Source organism: Hylaeus anthracinus, unplaced genomic scaffold (assembly GCF_026225885.1).
Source record: "Hylaeus anthracinus isolate JK02 unplaced genomic scaffold, UHH_iyHylAnth1.0_haploid 11989, whole genome shotgun sequence".
Taxonomy (NCBI): Eukaryota; Metazoa; Arthropoda; class Insecta; order Hymenoptera; family Colletidae; genus Hylaeus; species Hylaeus anthracinus.
The window spans coordinates 10,476,124-10,497,657 of NW_026534337.1; the positions used below are offsets into that span (position 1 = coordinate 10,476,124).

General features: G+C 39.4%; 1 protein-coding gene across 6 annotated transcripts; it reads right to left on the reverse strand.

The window, feature by feature from the left end:
- Positions 1-1,178: 1,178 nt before the first annotated feature.
- On the reverse strand, positions 1,179-20,951 carry LOC128888238 (GTP cyclohydrolase 1). 6 transcript variants are annotated; one of them, XM_054144939.1, is made up of 6 exons: positions 20,783-20,951; positions 14,093-14,329; positions 9,904-10,113; positions 5,200-5,365; positions 3,588-3,704; positions 1,179-1,584 (listed from the first exon to the last, which is right to left on the reverse strand). In XM_054144939.1, exons 1-6 carry the CDS (start codon positions 20,862-20,864, stop codon positions 1,455-1,457), a joined length of 942 nt encoding a protein of 313 aa, XP_054000914.1. In that variant the 5' UTR covers positions 20,865-20,951; the 3' UTR covers positions 1,179-1,454. The 6 variants fall into 6 exon arrangements, with proteins under 6 accessions (XP_054000914.1, XP_054000918.1, XP_054000915.1 ...); XM_054144943.1 differs by lacking the exon at positions 20,783-20,951 and adding an exon at positions 16,045-16,971 and having other exon boundaries at positions 14,093-14,374; XM_054144940.1 differs by lacking the exon at positions 20,783-20,951 and adding an exon at positions 16,045-16,969.
- Between the last annotated feature and the right edge of the window lie 583 nt (positions 20,952-21,534).

Below are 21,534 nucleotides of genomic sequence, written 5' to 3' on the forward strand. Positions count from 1 at the left end.
ATCGGTACGACAAGTCGGGACGAACACTCTTCAGTAGGGATCATTGTACAGTTCAGAATCTAAAATACGTATTGTCGCGAGAGTTTGTTTACTGAAAGTGCCCTGGCGATAGTTCGATATCGGTCCAGAAACTTCACTGGAGAATTTTCTAATTTTTTTCCTCGCTTCGTTAACAACAACGCAGTACGCCTGACGAAAGACGTCTCGAGCATGTTCTGCATTCCTTGAATGTATTGATAACATTGCGAATAGAATTCGTAAAGCACAACGATTGTATGGTAATAGTTATAGCTGGTCCAGCAGCAGGGTAATGTTATCAATATATTTTTGGAATCAGGAATGGACACTTTGGAACGATTTTGTAGTTGAGAGACTTGTCGAAAAAGGGGGGATATATGTATCCGATTTTTGGGACAAGAGACGAGTGACATGATGTACTGTATTGTGCAGAGATGAGAAGTTGGCTACCGTGTCCGATTGGTAATCTCTAGATTATACTAGATTGGCATCTCCTAGATTATACTGTTATATTAGGTTGTCCCAAAAGTTTCTTTCGCTTTATTAATAAATAATACATGCACAATAGTTTATGTTTTATGTTACATTACTGAATTGTGCACGATTCATTTTGCTCCATTACTGTTACAACATAAATATGTATGAAATTAGATTGTCTATTTACATAAACACGACCACATAAAATAATTGAATGCAACTCGCGAAAGAAACTTTCGGGACAACCTAATAGATTACTCTGGTACCAATCAAACCCACTAGCCAATTTCTCACCTCTGCACAGTACTCCTCTACAATTGCATCTACTCGAATCTGACCAGTAAACAATTAGTATACTCATACAGAAAATACATTCTGTCCATTCCTGTTTCAAGGCATGTATCAAGGATACCTTCAACAAGTATTATCCTCCTCTTTCTCAGGCGTCGTGCGTCGTCTACTCGCGTGTTTGCGAAACGATCCGCAAGTTCTAACCACTCCGATGGGAAAAAGTGCCCCTTTTTCACTTCTTTTTGCCAAGAGCGTTACCATTGTTCGCAGAACTCGCGTATAGTTTCTGCAATTAACTACCATATTGTCTCTGTGTCATTCGATCAGCAGTTTAAGAGCGTCCCGTGCAAGACACGTCTTAGACAACGTCGTCCTCCAACCTTGATAACCCGTTCCGTCGCGACAATTCGCAGGGCTATGCTGCTCACGCGAGTCATCGGACTACGGTCACGTTTTTCTCCATTTGCAACGCTCCGACGTGGACCGGGCGTTACAAATGAAAGCGCGCCATCGAGATCGACTTCTTTTTGGATGCTTCTTTCTTTTTTGCGATGAGGTAGCAGTGGGGCGAAACGCTTGAATCGTGTCGTGGGCCCCCGCGGTTACGTGGTCCCTTGGCCAATGATAACAACGGACATTGCTGGAGGGAGAAGGTACGAACAGGTGGTTTACTTGTTGTGGACCAAGTTGAGGAATTCTTCGCGAGTCTTCGGGTCGTCCCGGAACACACCCAACATCGTCGACGTCACCGTCTTGCTGTTTATCTTCTGCACGCCCCTCATCACCATGCACATGTGCCTGAAAGATGAAAGACAGAGACGGATTAAAGGGTGAGAATCGGGGGACGCAACCCTTAGGAGCCGTGGAAGGACCTTTGGTGGAATGTTTCCTGAGTTTTTCTAGTCGTAAGACACATTTTGCTTCAGAATTTATTTATAGATAAGGTACGCCTGGTTAGGTCTGCAACGTTAATCCGCCATTAAACCTATCACTTTATTCGGATAAATTTCTTCAATAAACATAGAGGGTTCGAATACTTATAAGTATACTTCGGATCTTCATGCATTTATAGAAAATTTGAATGTGCAAGAAACTACAAAATGAAAACGATATGCAAGAATATAAAAAATATTAAAAGTAAAGTTCATATTATAATATTTGCAAAATAAAATAAATTCCTATTTAGGTTCAATTTTTGTAGAGACGTTTAAAAAGATTTTATTTTCCATAAAGATCCGCAGTCTACTTATAAGACTGACTGTACATCATGATATCAGTTAAAAATTGAGGCTGCAAAAGTTGAGTATGTAATACAAGTTTTACTACACTGTCAACCATATTAAAATTCCCAGTCTCGTAAAAATAACTGTGCGTGAATTCTGTAACACCTTCTTCTTCTTAAAATTGTTATCAAGTATCCTTCGAAGCTGAGGGGTTCGCAAAATCTGAATTCAACCCTGAAAGACGTCGTCCTTTCATTTCCGTTCCGCTGTCGTTGAATAATTAATAGCGTCACACCGTTAGAATCGAGATCAATTAAGCAATTCACCATGCACCGATACACATGTCAACGTTGCAGGATTTTTCTACCAGCCTTGAATATTGGGTAACGTGAATTCTGTTATATGATGCGAAACAGTCCAAGATTACTGTAATTAACACCGGTCGCAACGTCTAAACGGATGCTGTGTTTTGTAATGACAAGTAACGCACGATTACGGAGTTAGGATAAGATGATTAGCATCAAGGACATATTCCAATCATCTCACCACGATTCTCCAACGTATCTTACACAAGTACCTTAACAATTCGCGGTCCAGATTTACTTGATTAACTCGATACAGAACCGCGAAGGGTTAAGGTGTCCTTCATTGGTCACGTAAGGGTCCCGAGGGTGTCTAAAAAATGTCTGCATGACCTTACTTTGAGGCGAGAGGAGGGTAAAGCCATTCTTACGTAATATTTTTCTACGACATTTAATTATTTTACACTTTTTAGAGAAATCTAAGTAAAATCTTATGTAAGAAGGGGGAGAGGGATCTGAGTAATCTTACGTGTTCTTACATCGGGGGGGGGGGGGGGTGCAGGACGTCGAAAATGGTGAAAATCGCCCTCGTGTAATTAATGAAGCCCCTAGATGTCGTTGAATATTTTTAACAGTAGGCCTTTACGAGGGAGCGCCTCTATTTTGCATCAAACCTGTTTTCCTCGCCTGATGGGCAAGCCTCGGTTAACGATTTAATACAATTACACGCTACGGTGTTTGAATTATCTAACACGATACTTAATATTAATAGTATTCGACCGATAGCGATCACATCTTCGTGCTAATACGTCACACGCCCTCCCCCAAGGTCGCCATTAAATTTACTCGATCGGTTTCCGCTTCTTTCGCGACACGTGACGCGAGCAATTAGTATTACCGGACTATGAGCCAGGAATGTAACATTCCTCGCAGGGAGAATGCACATTAATTCTTTGCCAAGAGATAGCACCTTATTAGCACAAGGTTGCGTTCTTACATGCGATTAGTCCTTGCGAAAACAGTTACCCAAGCCTCGAGCGCGTTCAAACGAAACCGAACACTCGATACGCGATTTCAGCCGTTCCGCGAGTGCTTTTTGTTTGTTAAAAATACGGTTCGTTGCGTGCAGGACACGAAGCGAATTCAGAGGGTTGTTACACTTGTCGATATCTTAGGATTCATAGTTAATATGGCTCCCAGGTCTTTCACCGTCCATATTTCTTTCATTAAGTGTCCTTAACTATCACAGGGTTCTTTAAAGATCAAGGATACCTACACTCCCTCGACAACCACTGCAACTCCTGCCGGCTGTACAGCTTTGGTCACCGCCACTGCGATTTGCTTGGTGAGCCGCTCTTGAACCTGAAGACGCCGGCTGAAGATCTCCACGATTCTGCGAACAACAAACAAGAATTAACTATACGGCTTCCTGCGTGTTCTAATTACAGCCATTGACACATTTATTCTTCTTAACAAGCATTCCTAAAAACAAACTCTTCTCAAAAGGTTTAAGAGTTCTCGACACTTAACGCATTGGGTTCCCTTCAAGTTTACCATTACAGGCAACTGAAAGTTTCCCATTCATGGATTACTTTTTAACACGTACTCAAGGCGACATAAAAAAGCACCGCATCGTTATATGTAATTTGTCCTCTTAAATATGGAAAGTAATTACTTCCCGATTGTTTGGACGAAAATAGTGCTTCGAAATCGACAAATCGCATCAAGGATAGTCCTCGTTTGGCTTTGGATTCGAGCCGGGAAAAATTCTTGGGATAGCCAGCCGCTTTGGAGCTGATTGTTAGGCTCACAATGGGCTACGGTTGTTTTTAAAATGACCGAAGGCGATGTTTAACGAGTAAAACGGACGCTCGACCGATCGAACGGCGGTGCGTGAAAGTGCTCCGCGTGCCTACGATCAGCGCAGCGCCGTCGTATTCTTTTCTTCTGGCATTAATATTCCTTTAATCAAGGCCGCAACTACTGTCGATGCAATTTGTTATCTTGCAGTTGTGAAACGCGGTGTATCAGCATGCGCTCGGCTCATGGCCGCTTCGACAAACTTTACGCTAACTGAGAAGTTGCGTTTTAATCGACTTTACTCGTTTGCTGTGGATCTCCGTTTTCGACCAATAATTACACACGCCGTAGGATTCGCGATCAATCGCGCTACTTTAATCGAATTATCCCCGCGTCGATCGAACTCCGTTGAGATGGAGTCTATGGGATCGGTTATTTAATGCAACGTGTAATATATAATATACAGAGATATAGTACGATAATTTAATATTTCCCTTCAGTATTTGTGATTATTATATATTTATGCAAATTCTTATATTCACCGATACAGAAATAGAAGCTTCAATAAAAGTTTGTCCTATCTTCTAAACACTATAACATGTACATTATCGTTGATGTTCGATATACTTTTACATTTATGGACACTTTCATAGATTTCTCCATACTTTCATTTGCTATAAATGTGTAAAAATTGCCACTCTATTTATTATACTCTCATTTCGATGGGAAACATTTATCAAAAATACGAAACTCCTCTGAAAGCTCTTCGACATATTAATAATTATAATTCCACCAACCGTAATTATAATATCGAGTTCGGTCTTACTACCCTAAATGCCTCATACCTCTAAGTATCGAATGCTCCGCACGACCCATAACTCGCGTACACGCGATAAAGCATCAAGGACCGATAACAGGTTCGATCAAATGGTCTAATTGAGCGCCAGCTAATAGGTGGATCCAATTAATTTCCATTCCACCATAAGAGGATCTCGCCTTAGCCCGCGGACAATTCTCAGCCCTCGACGTTTAATTACGAGTGTTAATCCGATTTCTAGCGGCAGTGCTCACGTTAAATTCTCTATTACCTGGCCAACTTGCTCAGACCGAGGATCTTCTTGCAGGGCAGGTAACCGATCGAGACTTTTCCGTAAAACGGCACCAAATGGTGCTCGCACATGGAGAACATTTCGATGTCCTTCACCACGACCATCTCGTCGTGGTCCTCGTCGAACACGGCGTCGTTTATCACGTCTGAAAGTAAAGGAACGATGTGCGATAAGTCGATGAATAATATGAGAGATATTTCTATAAGAGATACAATTTTAGATTTGCTTTTAGATTTGGAAGATACAAATTTTACGATACAAATTTTTCGAAGATACAAATCGGAGGCGAAGTGGAGAGAAGGAATATAAATTTTATTTCAAATATAGTAGACACGTTGAATAGTTTCGATACAATCAATTATGCGTTTGTTATTATAAATCAAACCTGATTTATAACCATATAAAATCATGTTACCATTCAAAAGTATAATAATACAAAATTGTGTGTAGTGGCTGACGAGAAAATAAGTAAGACTCATGTGCTTTTTAAGACTTTTTAATGAAACGATCGCGTCCGTACTCCGTGGCTTCTCTTACTAGACTAACCTACAGACTCATCATTCGTTCCTCCAAACATCGCAGACATTCTTTCTTCATTCTCACATCGCTTGCACTCTGTTTGAATAAATGCATTCACCCAAAGGAACATTCGACCCAATCGTATAAACATCCACTCGACGTTCGATTCGCTCTTCCAGACGTAACATTTAAAACTAAACATAATTATTATAAATATAAGCCGGAAACGTGGCGTTAGCTCGTCGCCCATGCCGCCACATTGTGTATCGATTCTATTCGAAATAAGAATCATTTGATCCGTCACTCGTTGTATTTATCTTGAATAATGTCGAATCTATCCCGCGTTAATTGTGCAATCTTTTCTGACTGGCGAAAGAGGAATGCGATAAAAATGCATGGCAATAGGGAAAGTTTGCGGTGCACAAACATACAGGAATGGCGGAGCATTGTCGTTGAAATTGTTCCGCGAAAGAACATCCTGCGCGTGGGTTAAGGTCCACGCGATCCTGTCTGTGATTTACTCGATATTGACCTACTTACTATCGAGCCCATGCTAGTGTTGGTGTGTAGGTATAAATGAGTGGTTGAAAGGTGTAGGTGGGTGGGTATAATGGAGGGTGCTCTTCACGGTTTCCACGGCAACCTTAACAAGAAACACCTTCACAATGACCGACAATGGTGAAACGTACTCCCCCGTTAGACCAACTCCATTTTTCCACCCGCGACAGAGGCAAAGCCGCCATAAAATTGATACAGTTAGACCTGAATAAATGGGATCTAGTCAAGAAAACCACTATTATCGGGACCAATTGCAAAGTCCAAAAAACCTCTGGCAAACCTCTTTAATGGAGACTGATTTCTTTTGATTATTAGGAATTGCTACTGTCCAGACCTGAGAAGTTGGCTAGCAGGTCTGAATTGCAACAGTATAATCTCCTCGAGATCTCCTGTCTCGTATCAATCTTTTACTATAGAATGCTACGGTGTAGTATTAGATTATAATATAAAAATCAAACAGACCCAACTTTTCGTCACTGCACAGTGCTAATCTCAGATAAAGAAGTTCCAACAGCAATTGTACAGTATAGTACATATAAAATTCATGAAATCTTCCTAACGCGACAAAATGATGTCATAGCTTTCGACCTCCCGAAGCGGAAATTCGTTTACGAAAGCTTGTTTCGCGAAAGACCGTATGCTCTTACACGTCCATTCTACACACCCACCCTGGGCAATTTCCTTTTCTCTATTTACCACCTTTGCGAACCGTGCGCCCAAAGCGTGCAGTTTAATTTTTCGACTCGATGACTTAAGGCGATCGACTCTCGATCAGGGATCGATTAACTCCTTCAATTTAACACGATCCAACAGAGTTTCCAATCTTCCAGCTTCCAGGCACTAAATAACAGAGGATGCTATATACAGAGGTAGCATTTCTCTCGAGCTCACTTTGAACGATAGTAAGTGTTCGAAGCGTCAATTCTGAGATAGAAGGAGCTAATTATTTGCATTTACTTAAAACTTGAAGCTCTGGATTCTTCTTTTTATTTATCACCCGTCTTAATTTACAATTTCTTTGAAGTTCTAGAAGCATAGTTATCAAGTGTAACACCGAAATTTGGAGATGCAAGACTTTACCTAACTCTCTCTAGCTAATTATTTCCACTTACTTAAAATTTGAAGCTCTGTATTTCTTTTCCAAGTAAATATTGAAGCTCTAGAAGCACAATTATCAAGTGTAGCACCGAAATTTGGAGAAAGCAAGACTTTAAATCTAACAATCCGTCTGAGATGAAAGCGACCAACCGATTTAAGATTTTAATTCTTCGTTCAAACGTGAAATGTAATTCCATAATTCCGTCGTAGAGTTCATCGAACCGCTGGAAAATTCTCTGTCGTTCGTTCGTTGTTCGAGATTCTGATCTGGACATGAATTTCGGTCCATCCGCGATATCCACGTACAATTCCGAGGGGAGTTCGGCCAAGCTTATCGTCGACAGCGAGAGGCAAAGAGAAATTGTCAGAAGGGAATGGTTTCACAGGAGTGCCCGAGGGCGGTTACGCGAGGGTGGCTCGAGGTTTCTCTGGGAAAGTGCCCCGGACTCGTTTCAGATTCAGTGGGTCGAGTCGAGCCACCGTTAACAGGGCTTATCTCGAGGGCAATTCCGCTAGCGTATCGGGACGGGGTTAAGTCGAAGTGAATTAAAGTCTCTCCGCCACCTGTAGCTGCTCCTCGACGTATTTCTATTTACCGAGGCTACTTAGGACGATTGTGGATGAGGACCCTTACGCTAAATCAGCTTCACAGGTTTCTCAACTATCGAGCAAGTCGCAAGTATCCAATGTGAAATCGAAGGTAGTTTGTTTAGAATTTTTATTAAAGAGGGTAGTCGAAATTGAGAATTTTTCTAAAAGAATAAAAAGAATTTTTCATAATTTATTGCTCGTCTTTCGATGAGTTTTATCGTAATTATACTAAAATATATCGATGACCAGTAGGAGATTGCAGTTACTTATACATGTAAATGAATGTGTGCTTTTTTGACGGTGGACATGGGCCAGGTGAGAAGCAGAGCGTGAAGAAAATGTTTGGTCTTCATTTTAGTCAGCAAAACTCAAAGTTTTTAAACCTATATAATTTTAACCCGATCTATAAAAGATATATATTTGAGGATATACATATATATTCGAAAAGTATTCCACTTTTACCCAGAACGTTCCAAAACCCCGATGGATAAGCGAGGACGGATTGTTCGGTGGTTGCATCTTGTCGACTATTTTATTTCATATCCCCGTGAGCTTGTAATTATTACAGAACAGTGTCACTTCGTACACGACAAATGGACGGAAAAGGTGAAAGGTAGATTTTTCGAGGTACTGCGCGTCCCTGAGACCCATTTATATCGTGAGCTTTGGGCTCTCCTTTCTTCGATCGTACTTAAAGTCTTCCTCTTTCTTTTCCCGTGACGGATCCTCGAGAAGCTTCGAGCAGAAAGAACGAAAAGTGCTCGGTACTTTCCTCGAGTGGGTATATTCATGGTTTTATATTTCCTCGGATTTATCGTTTAAGAAAATTGATCCATCGATTTCGTAGGAAATGTGACAATTAAAAATGTTGCCTTGAATGTTCGTTGATTTATAACAGAAATGAGCAAAATGATCGAGTATGAGAATATTTAGTAAAGGATTATTGCTACCTTTTATTTGTTATATGAAATTTCTGTTTAGATAAGAATTCTGTCCATTATAATTTTGTTAATAGGACATTTGTTAATAGGATTGGATAGCATGATCATCGAGAGTTTGTAATCAGTGCATAATCGTAGAAATAGGAAGTGGCACTTCGTAGACTGATTCTTGACTACTGCTTGTAATTACACGTAATTACAATTTGACAGTAATGCCACGGTTGCGTGCTCCCACGCAACCTTAATAATCGCTGACACATTATTCGGATTTATATCTGCTTTTATATAAGATGTTATTACCATCGCCACGTGCGTAACCTTTCAAACAATGTCCGTGGACGTTTTTGTTCCTCCCCCTGAGACTCGTTTTTCAATTTGTTACGTTTCCTCGATAACGAGAATCTTTCGATTTATTGCAAGTTACATGACTGATTTTTTCCAGTGCTGTTTATTACAGACTTGGTACATCGAGGCCGTCAGGAAGAGCAACTATCGTATGAATTTATTATTCGAAACAGAAATGACTTTTTAGTCCCAAAGTCAGCGAACTTTAAAAGGAGCCATCAATTTACTTAATTTGTCATTCATAATCTCTGTGATTTTCGTCTGTACACTGAAGAAATTTTACAGACTTTGCAAATTCAACTAGTTGTCATTTAGAATAAACATTGATTAATTCACGAAATACATTGAATTCTGTTTAAAAGGAGTCACGTTTGGACTGTGTCTCTTAGACGTCGAAAGGTCTGGCACGAGGCGAGGCGTTCCAAAAAGTTTAGCAGAATTCACAGAAATTTCTTCTTTTTCGAAAGATAAAATAAAATAAAATTCATCCAAGAGAGGATTACTCTCGTACCTAGCAATAAGGAGTGAAACGAGAACACGGAACGTACTGTACAGGATTGGTCACCGTGCATTCGAGGATCGTGGGTTCGAATCTCCGTGCTCTGCAGTTGTATGAAAAGCAACAACTCACCGTCGATACTCTGATCGTAACCCTTCGTGAAGAATAGCATAGCCTTGGCAGCGCGTTCTGGCGTCTTCAGAAGGCCTTGTCGATCGGGATCCTCGCCTAGGGAACTTAAGAGTAGCTTGTAGCTCCGTGACATTTCCGGAAGTAACGCCTCGCGCGTGGGTGGCCTATGGTCCAGCTCCAAATCGTGGTGGAACATGCATTTTTCATGACCTGCGAAAACAAAGAACAACGTTTCATCTGCGTTCTTGATCTTCGAAGGCGAACCCTCGTAAGATTTATCGATCTCCACTGCTCTTTTATTCTTCCACCGCGTGAATTTACGACTTCCTTGAAAAACACTATTCCACCATTGAATAAACGATTAATTAGCACTAAGTAACTTCCGGCACGTCTTTCCCAAAAATGAATTCGGAAAAGTTACGTCTAAGTTTGTTGCTGTGAAGTATTTTACTCTACAATTCAAGTTCAAATTTTTATTTGACGAGTTATAATTTGATTCGTACGTATACATGAATTTTGATTGTTATAGATTCTTTGGATTCCAGTTTTCCTTGTATTTATTAGGGCGCGTGGTCGATTGTATATTCATAAGCATTCATCGTTCGTCTGCAATTAGCATAGCTCTATAAATCAATCCGAGGAATCTCGTGCAGAAACCATCGATTATCGCGATTACCCGACGAACGCCGTTACGCAAAATGTGATTAACAATTAATAATTACGACTGGCGTGTAATTAAACCAGCGATAAACGATCTTCGTCTTTATGCAAATAAAAATAATATAAACACTTCTACTTTGCCGCATTTAAACCAAGTGTGTAACACATCCAACCCATATTTAATGATTGAATAACCTGACAAAAATTCTCTAATTTCATGGAAACTTGTTGGACACCTCTGCACATTTCTAATTGATATTGGAATACGTATGAAACATACACAGAATATTAATGAAGTTTTGTTACAGTCGTTCCTCGTTGTTTTGAACATTTTGACGGAACACTTTGCAAAGAATTTCATTTAAAATATTGCCTCCTATATTCCGATATGAAATAAAATATATCTGTCTGCGATCTGTCTCTTATTCACGATCGCAAATGACAAACATAATTTATTATTACCACCCTGCAGATGTTTATGCACTCATGATGAACTGTATATCCATAAAAGTTTGCATAAATACACAAACATTTAGAATATCACGCCTAAACTGCAAGCCTCGGCATTTCGAAGATAAGACACACGCTCGTTCAAGTTTTACTTCTTCCAGAGTTTCTGAGCAAAAGCATACCCTCCTCTCGCTTCCTCGCCCCCCGAATTTTCCCTTACACCGCAAGTATTCAACTCCAATTTTCCACGAAGATGTTTAAACTCTTCGCGCCCTTGGACACGTATGTGAACGTTTAGTTTTTTTTAATTATAATTACTGTCAATAATAAAAAGAAGAAAAATTTGATAATAACGTATTCACTACAGAATCCCTCAACAAGATGAGTACAAATTTTATGCAATTTGTATACAGTTAGAGATGCAAAAAAAAAAAAACGCGAAGAAAAATCGTCCCTGAAGAAGTTAAATTGCCACCTTTCGATCAAATTAGTATAATTTTTGTCTAAAGACCACCAATCGTACCCAGGGTTCAACTAGCTCGATCAATGCCGAGGCAACAATGTTCCCGTCGAGAAACTTGTTGCATAACGATTAAAGACAGCGTTACAGCGACGATAACGTGATTTCCATCCGCTGGGAAAGATTTATCGCTTGTATAACGCTTCGTTCGCGGGGGAAGAAGGCGTGCGCGCGACCGGCGCAATCTAGACCGTATTAAATGGAACAGCTTGCGAGACTTCTGCGCGGATTTATTCGTGGAAGCGTAAGGATCGGGACCTGACGCTGGAACTGACGTATTCACGATGGAAAACTAAGTTAAGCCATCGCTCGCTAACGAACCCTGTCGTGTAACTCGATCGAGTAACGACATTTGCGCGATACTCTACTCTCGGAGTTTTCGCGGAACCTTGCCCACGCGCGGGCCACATTGTTCGAAACAATTAGGGGATCTGCGAAATTAGCGATTGAAGGACTCGTGTCAAGGAGACCTGTCCGTGATACGGGATGTGTATACTTCGGGAGAAAACAGGTTATTAGGCTTGGGCTATTTAAAATAGCTTGATGTCAACTTGTTCGACTTGGGATACTTCGGTAAAGTAGACGATACCATATGTAAAGTAACAGGTAACTTATTACTGGTATATAGCACAAATTAACAGATTACAATTGCGCGCGTTAAGTACGTCGTTCAAAGTAATTAGGAGATTGCCTACTTCGACGTCGTAATCAGCAGTTGGACAAGTACTTACGATATAGGACGTAATTACTTTAATGAAGAATACGTTTCCAGCAGGAAGTATTTAAACAATAAACAAACGAGTAGCTTTAAAACTACTATATATATATATCGTTCTTCATGTCCCATTTGACTCTGGAGCAATTGATCAGTGGCATAATTATGGTAAAAGCATCCCATTTATCCAATTAATTATTGGCTCTTATGGTCGTTAATATTAATTCCAACGAAAGAGTCGTGTCAGTTACATGTATACAATTTCTCCTGGAGAACACAATTTTTCTCAGACATATACAAAAGGCTCAAGCTGAACAATCTAATATCTTTTCTTACTATCAATATTAACAAACACTAATGCCACTGTCTGGTTGAGTCAATCCTTTAAATTTCATTTCAAATTCAGATTTAGCGATCAGAATCTTTAAAAGAGTTAACAGCATCGTTATTCAAGTGCAATTTACGCGTGTAAAGAGGAATTGTTTAAATGTCCTGTAGGAGTGTGATATATAATACGAGGGTAAGTGTCTGAGTGTATCCGTGTATGCAATGGTTGCGTGGGAACGCGGTGTGATTCGTTATTTATAATAATTCGGAGTTCAGTTCGGTCGAGACAGTTGTAAAAAGTCAGACAATAAATAATTCGTTGTCAAACTGTAATACGTTTTAAAGTCATTAGATTCCTACAGTCCTTTAAAAAATTCCGTCGTACGTTACAGTTACGCGTTACGTATCATAACTGTACACCAACAGTTCCCAGGCTTTTTATCATTTTAAGATCAGCGGGTACGATTGACCCGGAAATGAGAACTATGGCGAGTGTTCACCAAATCTTTTTCACGGGCCGCGGCTTGATCAATGATAGCGACGCCGCGCCGTACGAAATAAAATTAAAAGTCGGTCAAATTCGTGCGCGGAGACACGACAGGGACTCCTGTTCCGTAACAATAAGAGCGACGGGTAAAACGAGCGGAACTTTATTGTAACGTGCGTTACGAATTTCACACGGAAGCTGCCACCACGTGATTCGGAGCAGATTCGGTAATAATTGAAACTTAAACGGGCAAAGAGTTTCTTTATACAAAAAAAAAAAAAAAAACGTGTTTCTCGTGGAATATTCAAGCTTGGATGGTCGGCATATTCGATAACGTTTATTTATTTAAGGATGAAGCTGAACTGACAAAGATTTTCGTTGAATGCAGAGTGAGATTAGTGTCGAAATTAATTCTGTGTCTTCTTAATGAATCATTTATAGCTCTAGTTTAAGCAGATTTACTTACTCGTCATTTTTCTGCACTAAAGTATTGTTGCAACGCGTCTATGTACACAATCCAAGTCTCAAGCTGCTGCCCATTGCAATGGTTATTTAATAACTTCGATAGTTATTACATTTTCTATCTACTAATTATCATAGTTACCAAGGATACGTGTAATTTGTTCAAAAAGAAAAGATAATAAAAAATTATAGACTGCAGAACTTCCTACATATAGATACATTCTCATGAGGCCTGCAAGGTTGGTATATCATCGTAGAAAAGTAACAAATAAATGCTTCTATTCAAATTAGAGTTATAAACGGTTGAATATAAACGCACAGAATTACTTCGTACGCCTAATATATTTAAAAAAAAAACGTAGGCTCTTGCTTGAAATTAAACCCATAAACTCTCGCACTGGTTAAAAAAAAAAAAAAAAAATCGTGTTACAACGCCCACGAACCGATGAATAACACTTGTTTACGGTGTAACGTTTCACGATTTCTCGTCAATGCGGATACGTATTACCCTATAAAAGGCGTCGATGGTTCGTTGAATTACCAGCGATCGCGCAATCAATGAAGATACCTGGCGTGGTGGAAGTTCGAGGTGTCCTGGGTGTTCCAGGCACATCCAGGTTGCTCTCCTCGACGTTCTCCGACCAGGAAACGGTCCTTAGTGGTCCGGGTTTCTTGATCATCATCGATCGCTCGTCCTCGCCATCATACCTGCTCTGGTCCTTGATTTTCCCACATTGACTGGAGATCCCGTTCATGACTGACTGCGGCGCGCCTCTTCGCCTCCGATCCAGACTCCGCTCGGTCGCTTCAAAATTGAGATTCGAAGCGTCTTAAGAACACAGGGTACGTCCTAAACAACGATAGGGAATCGAGGTGACGATACAAAACACGCGGGACTCGCGACAATAACTTTATTGTACGCATTATCGAGCCATTTGCTAACAACACGACGACAATAACTCGGTGACGCTTCGTTTATCTCCGTGTCGCGTTACGCGCTGCGAAATCGCTCGCGTTAAGAAGATGACAATTCCTGTGTCCATTTTCTTTCGATCGAGGGTTCTTAGATGAATTGGGCTTTTAGGATTCTTGGTATTTTTTTTTTTTTTTTTTTTTAAAGAATTACGAGTGTTCTGTTTAGGATTTCATTTCTGAGGTATTCCAAGGAATGTTTATGTACCGCTTATGTTGCTTTTGGGATTGCTTGTTTATTTCTTACCGAATATTCTTGTGCAATCGTTACTCGTTCTTTTGGAAAAAAATTAAAGATTGAGTGTACATCCACTTTAGAAATCGAGACTTTCTATTGGTTATTAAATGATGATAAATATAAAAAGCTAAAATGCAAATACAAGGTATGAAAGAGCACATATAAGAACAGACACAACCTCCAGGTTGAAGCGTTGATTTATTCTTCTCTTATAAATTCGCTTCTCGAGTGAAACGCGAGAGTTTGGGCTAGCACCGATTTATGAAAACAAAGAGATAAAATAGTAATGCGGGTATTTTTCTCTTCGTTCCCGAATGTATGAATAATTTTCGCGTAGACCTGAATACTATTAACTTTTTGGAATCGCTCGTTTCGATCGTTTCTGGAAACGAGCACTCCAAACACGCGATCGTTTTCACGCCTACGCTATATGTTCGCAGATCGATGAAATCATAATAATAATAATCATAATAATTATCTCTACTAGAAAATACTATAAAACGCTATAGAGAAAAATGTTAATGCAATCATATTTAAAATCATCTCGATTCTGTCGATTCTATAAAACTACAACTATAATCAGAAGGTTATTAAAGACGACAAAAATCAACGTGATTTATTTAAGAGAACAAGGCTCGAAATTCCTATTTTGAAAATCGTATGTATCGTACCTAACGTACGCTTTCTGCACCTTTTTAATTTAACAACCAAGCTGTACAATCGGCACATAAACATCACCGTAATTCTCGAATATTGAAAATCTTTTTCTTGTCTCTCTTTTTAATTTTTTTGTTTTTTTTTAATCGTATCGCTGTAAAATCATCACTGGCTCTTACAACTAGAAAGCGCGTTTACAATCGAACGCCTCTACCACGTGATCCGCGAACAATACGCGCGTAGCGCTCACGTTTCAGCGAATCCGCGGTTCTGGAGCGTCAAACTGATGCAACTTACTCTCAGTCGGGTTCAATCACTCGGTTCACGTGGACCTTTCCGTTTGGCACCCTCGAAGGTACGCGATCGTTCGACGCGCTTTTTATCGTTTTTGATTCGCGAGATGCCTCGCGCGAAGAGGAACGGTAACAAACGTTCCGCGGCTGTTCACAGAGTGACGAGTACCGGTAGATTTAGGGGCGATGCGAGAAAAAGAAATTGGGGAAAGCAAGTTAAGAGGGATTTAACGAGTTCGAAAGAAAGGAGGACCGCGAAGTCACCCGACCGAGTGACGCAGTGTGACTGAACCGTCGGAACCGTGGAGAGTGCGAATGTCCCCTATAGCTCTTCCCGTCTCTGTCTCTGTCTCTCTCTACCTTTGTCTCGCGCTGTTTCGTTCCTTCAGCCTCTCTACTCTCCGGATGATTATTCTTGTTTTGTTTTTTTTCCTTGTGATCTCCTTATCTAGAAACAGTGATCGTAGGTTGCGCAATGACACGACACCCGAAAAGCAAGTTTAAGCGACTGACCAGCAGAACGTCGCGTCTCCCTCGGTATATATCGGGAGAATGGAAGCAAATGCGAGTGCACAGTGAGAGTGGCATGGGAGAGTGAAACCTCCTCCCTCCAAGCGCGATCCTCCCGCTACAGTGTTCGGGAGGGAAATACCCAGGTTTTGCCCGATTCGTGCGCGGCTTGACGCGCCTTTCCGGAGCGACGCGCAGCGCCTCGATTGGCGGAAAACGTTCGAATTTTCCCGTGTAAAATAGTCGACAGTTAAAACATTATCTTAGCTCGTTAAAAACAAAATACTCGATGTTCGTTACCTGTCAGATAACGAGGTTTACGATAGAACAGTATATCACCCCCGCAACGGGAGCACACAACACCCCCTGTAGTATAACCTTTGTAGATGCGCTCGAAAAGAACGAGTTACGAATGAAAATCATCTGTGAGGTGTACTACGACAGAAATGGTAATCAGTCGAAGCTGAAAGTGAAAGAATTAATAGCTAGAATGCCCTAACCGTACGTTGGTACTTTAATATAAAAGTAAAATTTCAGTAAATCATCTCCCCGGTTGTTTGGAAACCATCGATCAATTTAAATATGATTACCCCGCTTCGGTAACTATAAATTTATCGAAATGTATCTTTTCACTTGCGTCCCACATTGAAAAAATGTCAAATACGATGGAGCAGAGTGCCGCGATTTTCTTTCTCTTTAAAAATCCTCATAAAAGTCGAGAAGAAGGAATAGTTTATATAATTGTGTTTTTATAACGTCCTTAGGTAATTGTCTAGGCTTGCCTGTGCGTAGATCCGGTAATGTCTGGTGCACGAGGTCGTCCGGTAATTATAAATAGTAATTATAATAGTAACTGTTACAATTTATCACATATCGAGACAAAAAAAAAAAAAAATGGAAATAATCCTATCAGTGATATTTTTACGATACAAAGATGTTTAACTAGTCGTCGAGAGAAGGTCGAAGGGAGAATATATCGAAGACGTAATTGTTTTTTATTCGAGTAGCTCGACGATTGGTGATTACAACAAACGTTACGGCGTCAAGTCGGGTACGTAACGATTAATCGACGTTAAATAGTTATCGCATTGGACGAGTCAAAGAAATTGATTTTTAATTAACGTCATTCTATTCTTGATTTGTAAACGTTATAAATATTTAAAACACTTTGATATAGTCGGTATGATTGTTGAATGTATTTATGTTCCTCAAACAAACATAAGAGATTTGTGTCTGTACACAAATATTTCACACTTATCACGTAGAGTTATGGAATAAAAGTTATTATGATTCCTAAATCGTACCATGAAAAGCTTTTTTAAATCATCTCAGCACGATTTACGAATTCATGCTTATCATGTTAATAAAGGGGATTGGTTTTGTTTCCTCTACAATGCATAAACTTGATATGCAAAGCATAGCGTGCCTTATAGATTCATAAATATTGTGCATCTGATTCTCGTTAAAAACAAACTAATTAGGATGGCCCTAATCCTGGCAGCCACAAGGACAAATTTCGTCAACGATCCTAACGTAACGAACACACGAAATAATCACATGAAAATTGATACGTTATTTTCTCAAACGTGAGAGCACTCAACAAGTTTCACCTGGCTTCCTACACTCTTCTCCATACTAAATCCGAAAGGTCACCCAAGAAACGTCATCTCAAACGAGAATCGCCCCTAACCATTAATATCCCCTCAAGAGTGGAAATCTAGGCGAGAGTTGACGCACTCGTCCAACCGAAAGACAGAAAATCCAACTTGGTCGGGTTTTCAGAACGCGCAAATACGGAATCCACGTCATCGTAATTTCCAAGAGACCGGTTCCATGGCGCTTCCCTTTTCCTTCTATTTGCAGGACTTTATAATGCACCGAACGAGCGCGGCTTTCCTCGTACACGTTTAATGAGTTAGTTACACATCGATTCGAAGACGAGATTCACAAAACAAAATTGAACTAGTATTTCTAGTCATTTCTCCGGGAGGTTCGGGCTAAGGATGAATTAGTTACCTAATCTTTATCAACGTTGGTCTTACATTATGCAATTTACTCGTCAATTATATGGGAACCAGTAGTCGTTACTAAGAGTTTTGTATAAATTTAATTCTTTTTAAATTTTGTATCTATCTATAATAATTGTATTATCTATAAAATATTTATATATTTATCTACATATATCTTGAGTTTTGTCACGAGAGTTACCTCGCTCATCCCTATTAGGCTGTCTCTTCGGAAAGAGCCACAAAAAAAATTATAACGAATATTGTGAACGTACTTAGAATGTTTAACGCGTTTATAAAAGATACGCACGCATCGTCCTTGAAGACACCCCACGTAACGCGATACTGGTATCCCATCATAAGTACCGTTGTTATAGGTAATTAGTAACGTCGATAATTAAAGCGATGATGGCGGCGTTCAACTGGCCATTCCCTGTTTCAGTAATCAAGTTTAAACGTCGATGAAGCTATCGTGATATTCCAGGGACGTTATTAGATCAAGGGACTCGAAGGTAGAGTCAAACGAGAGAACTTACGATACGTCTATTATACTACGATATGATGATGATAGTTCAGAGCCTCTCATCTTGGCCCTTCAATTTCCCATCATTTTAGTATACTTTTATTTCACGTGTTCAATTCGAAGTCAATTCAATATATGTAAATAAAATCTTGGACCTTTTCGACCTCATCTGATGTTAGTTTTCAGTACAGTATTCATTTCTACGCCTAATACAAACTTTTTTTCTTCTTCACGTATTATGTTCTTATCATTTTATTTTATTTTACAATGAATCCTCTTACATGTAAGGCCCGTTGGGCTTACAAAGAGCTCGGGTACCTCGGGTTCGCCAAACCCGTGCTGCAGCTGCGACCAACCACAGCTACAGCCCCTGAGGGAGTATTCATAGTTGCACTACTGAAAGTCGTCTGAGTTCAACTGACCTTCACTACTTGCGATCGATACGAAACTTCTCCTGAATACATCGTCAAGCATTCGATCTCTATCGATCAGGTAAGACAGCGATTCTTAATCACCGTGTCACGACATACCACAGTGTCGTCAAGACGGCTACATCATATCACGAATGAGATACAATGAATTTCTACTTGTCGTAGTTTTTAAACATTTCATTTGTCATTTTCACTGCTGATTACATCAGCGGCATGAAGAACCTCTAGGCCGAATTAATTTCACGAGTTATTTTTTAATGATTGCATTAAAATAAATGAAATTCTAGAATAAATAATAGAGAAATAATCACTCTTTTAAATGCATTCATATTTAAACTGCTGCTTGTTCCACAGCCCTGTTATATTTTTATAATATTTATTCAAGACTAGATCCCTCCTTAAATCCTGTCATTAGTATTAAAAGATAAGGAATCTTCCCTGAGAATAGAATTTGGTGTATTGTTCGATAAATTCCTGAGAGGGTATACTCGTGAGACCGTCTTGATTTTATTTAGCGTTAGCTAGCGTCTTAACGAGCGTGAAGAAGTTTTTGCGTCAGTAGAGCTCAGCTGAAAAAGGAGAAAAACAGAAGGGAAGGCGATCACGTTGAAAACCAAAGTATATCGGCAAAGAATTCGAGGTCGTTCTCACGTAACAGGTGGAGTAAATCAATGCCATAGAAGCGTGCGATGATAGCTGCTCGAAGAATGGCTCTATATACTCCGATTAATTAATGACGAGTTCTTGCGTGGCCATGAAAACAGGAGACATCCGACTTAAATCATAATTTTGCCCATGCAAGCAGAAAAAAAAAGGAGGTACTGCATAAATTTACTTCTGCATTACATTCTGACTGTTTCGATAAACAAATAAAGAATTACATACATTTAATCCTATATAGTAGTATATGACATAAATTTAATTCTTGCCCTTGCAAAAGGTACATAAATATTGACGATCGAAATACGTGTTCTGTGTATCGTTTTGTAGTGCCGTGATAACCAGAAACTCTATACAGTATCCCAGTTTTCTACTCTACTCTTACTCCGTGTTACACCCTACCTTAGACACCCGATATCGTTTCGTTGACATTCAATATGATTGGCATACGAGTCCTACGTAGTACGACATCGAGACGCGTATTGAAAAGAAATTGCAATGAATACGGGAAGGTGTGACACAGAGATGCATACGTTCTGCTCTGCCGATCGAAGAAATTACTATGCCTAGGACTATCACATAACTCACTATATCGCTAGCAATCGCAATTAATGTGTAGACGTTCTGCGATCCCATTCATCGTCGTTCGTGTCTGATTATAAACCCTTCAAAGGTGGATATTTTACGCTGCAAATTCAACGAAAGCTAGAAAAGAAGATAACTGAACTATCTAAACAAATTAAATTTTAATACATTCAAACCATATTTGATTATCGAAACAGCAAAGTGTACTGTAGTTTATTTGCCACGCCTTGAAGGATTCAATTCTTTGAAATCATCTACATTTCTTTAACGTTAGACACGTGCGATCAGAAACACTGAAATTGTATATCGAAATAAAAATAATACTTGATCCTGTAAAGTGTTTCTCTATAAAGAATCATTTTGAACCCGAAGATTAGACTTACCACAGTTAATTTTACAGTCGATCTCGTTGTCAGGGTGATCCTTCGCGTGTCCGTTCATGAAAACTTGTTCAAAGTTACTCATATCGTCAGCAAAATTAACAGACAACTGAAACAATTCTTTATTACGAGAATTGCTGTTTAGTAAACTATCCGTAGAGAGAGAATAGTGTGTACTAAGCTTGGTTTCGGACAACAGATTTATATATCTACCGAGAAGGAAAAACCTTTAGTTAGCTAAACCCCCTTCTACTTGTATCCCACTCAATTTAGTACTACAACATAGACCGTTCTAAGATTTATCAACGTTCATATTGGACAATTCAGACGATTTGCGATGACTGGGTATAGAATTTCATCCATTATTACGAAAGATTAAATATTAAATATTTCAGTATATATAATGTAAATTATACTGCTCTTTTGTTCGTCGTTTAGCGTAAACTATATTGCGCAAATCTTAGTAATCTACACTTAACTATTTATGAAAACAGTATTATCTATATAAAAGTTCACGTTGTTTATTTTTTCACGTAAATTATAGGCACCAAATAATAAGTGTATTTGTTTTATTTCATTACTCTAGGAGGGGAACAGCCATTTCTATCACGCCCCACTCCTCTTGATCCATTATTATCAGCAACTTGGATAAAAATCAATACTTTCGTACCTTAATACACAGACATATACTAATGATAATTACATATATTCTATTGTTACACTAATTTCAATCACTTCAATGATAAGGCTTTTCA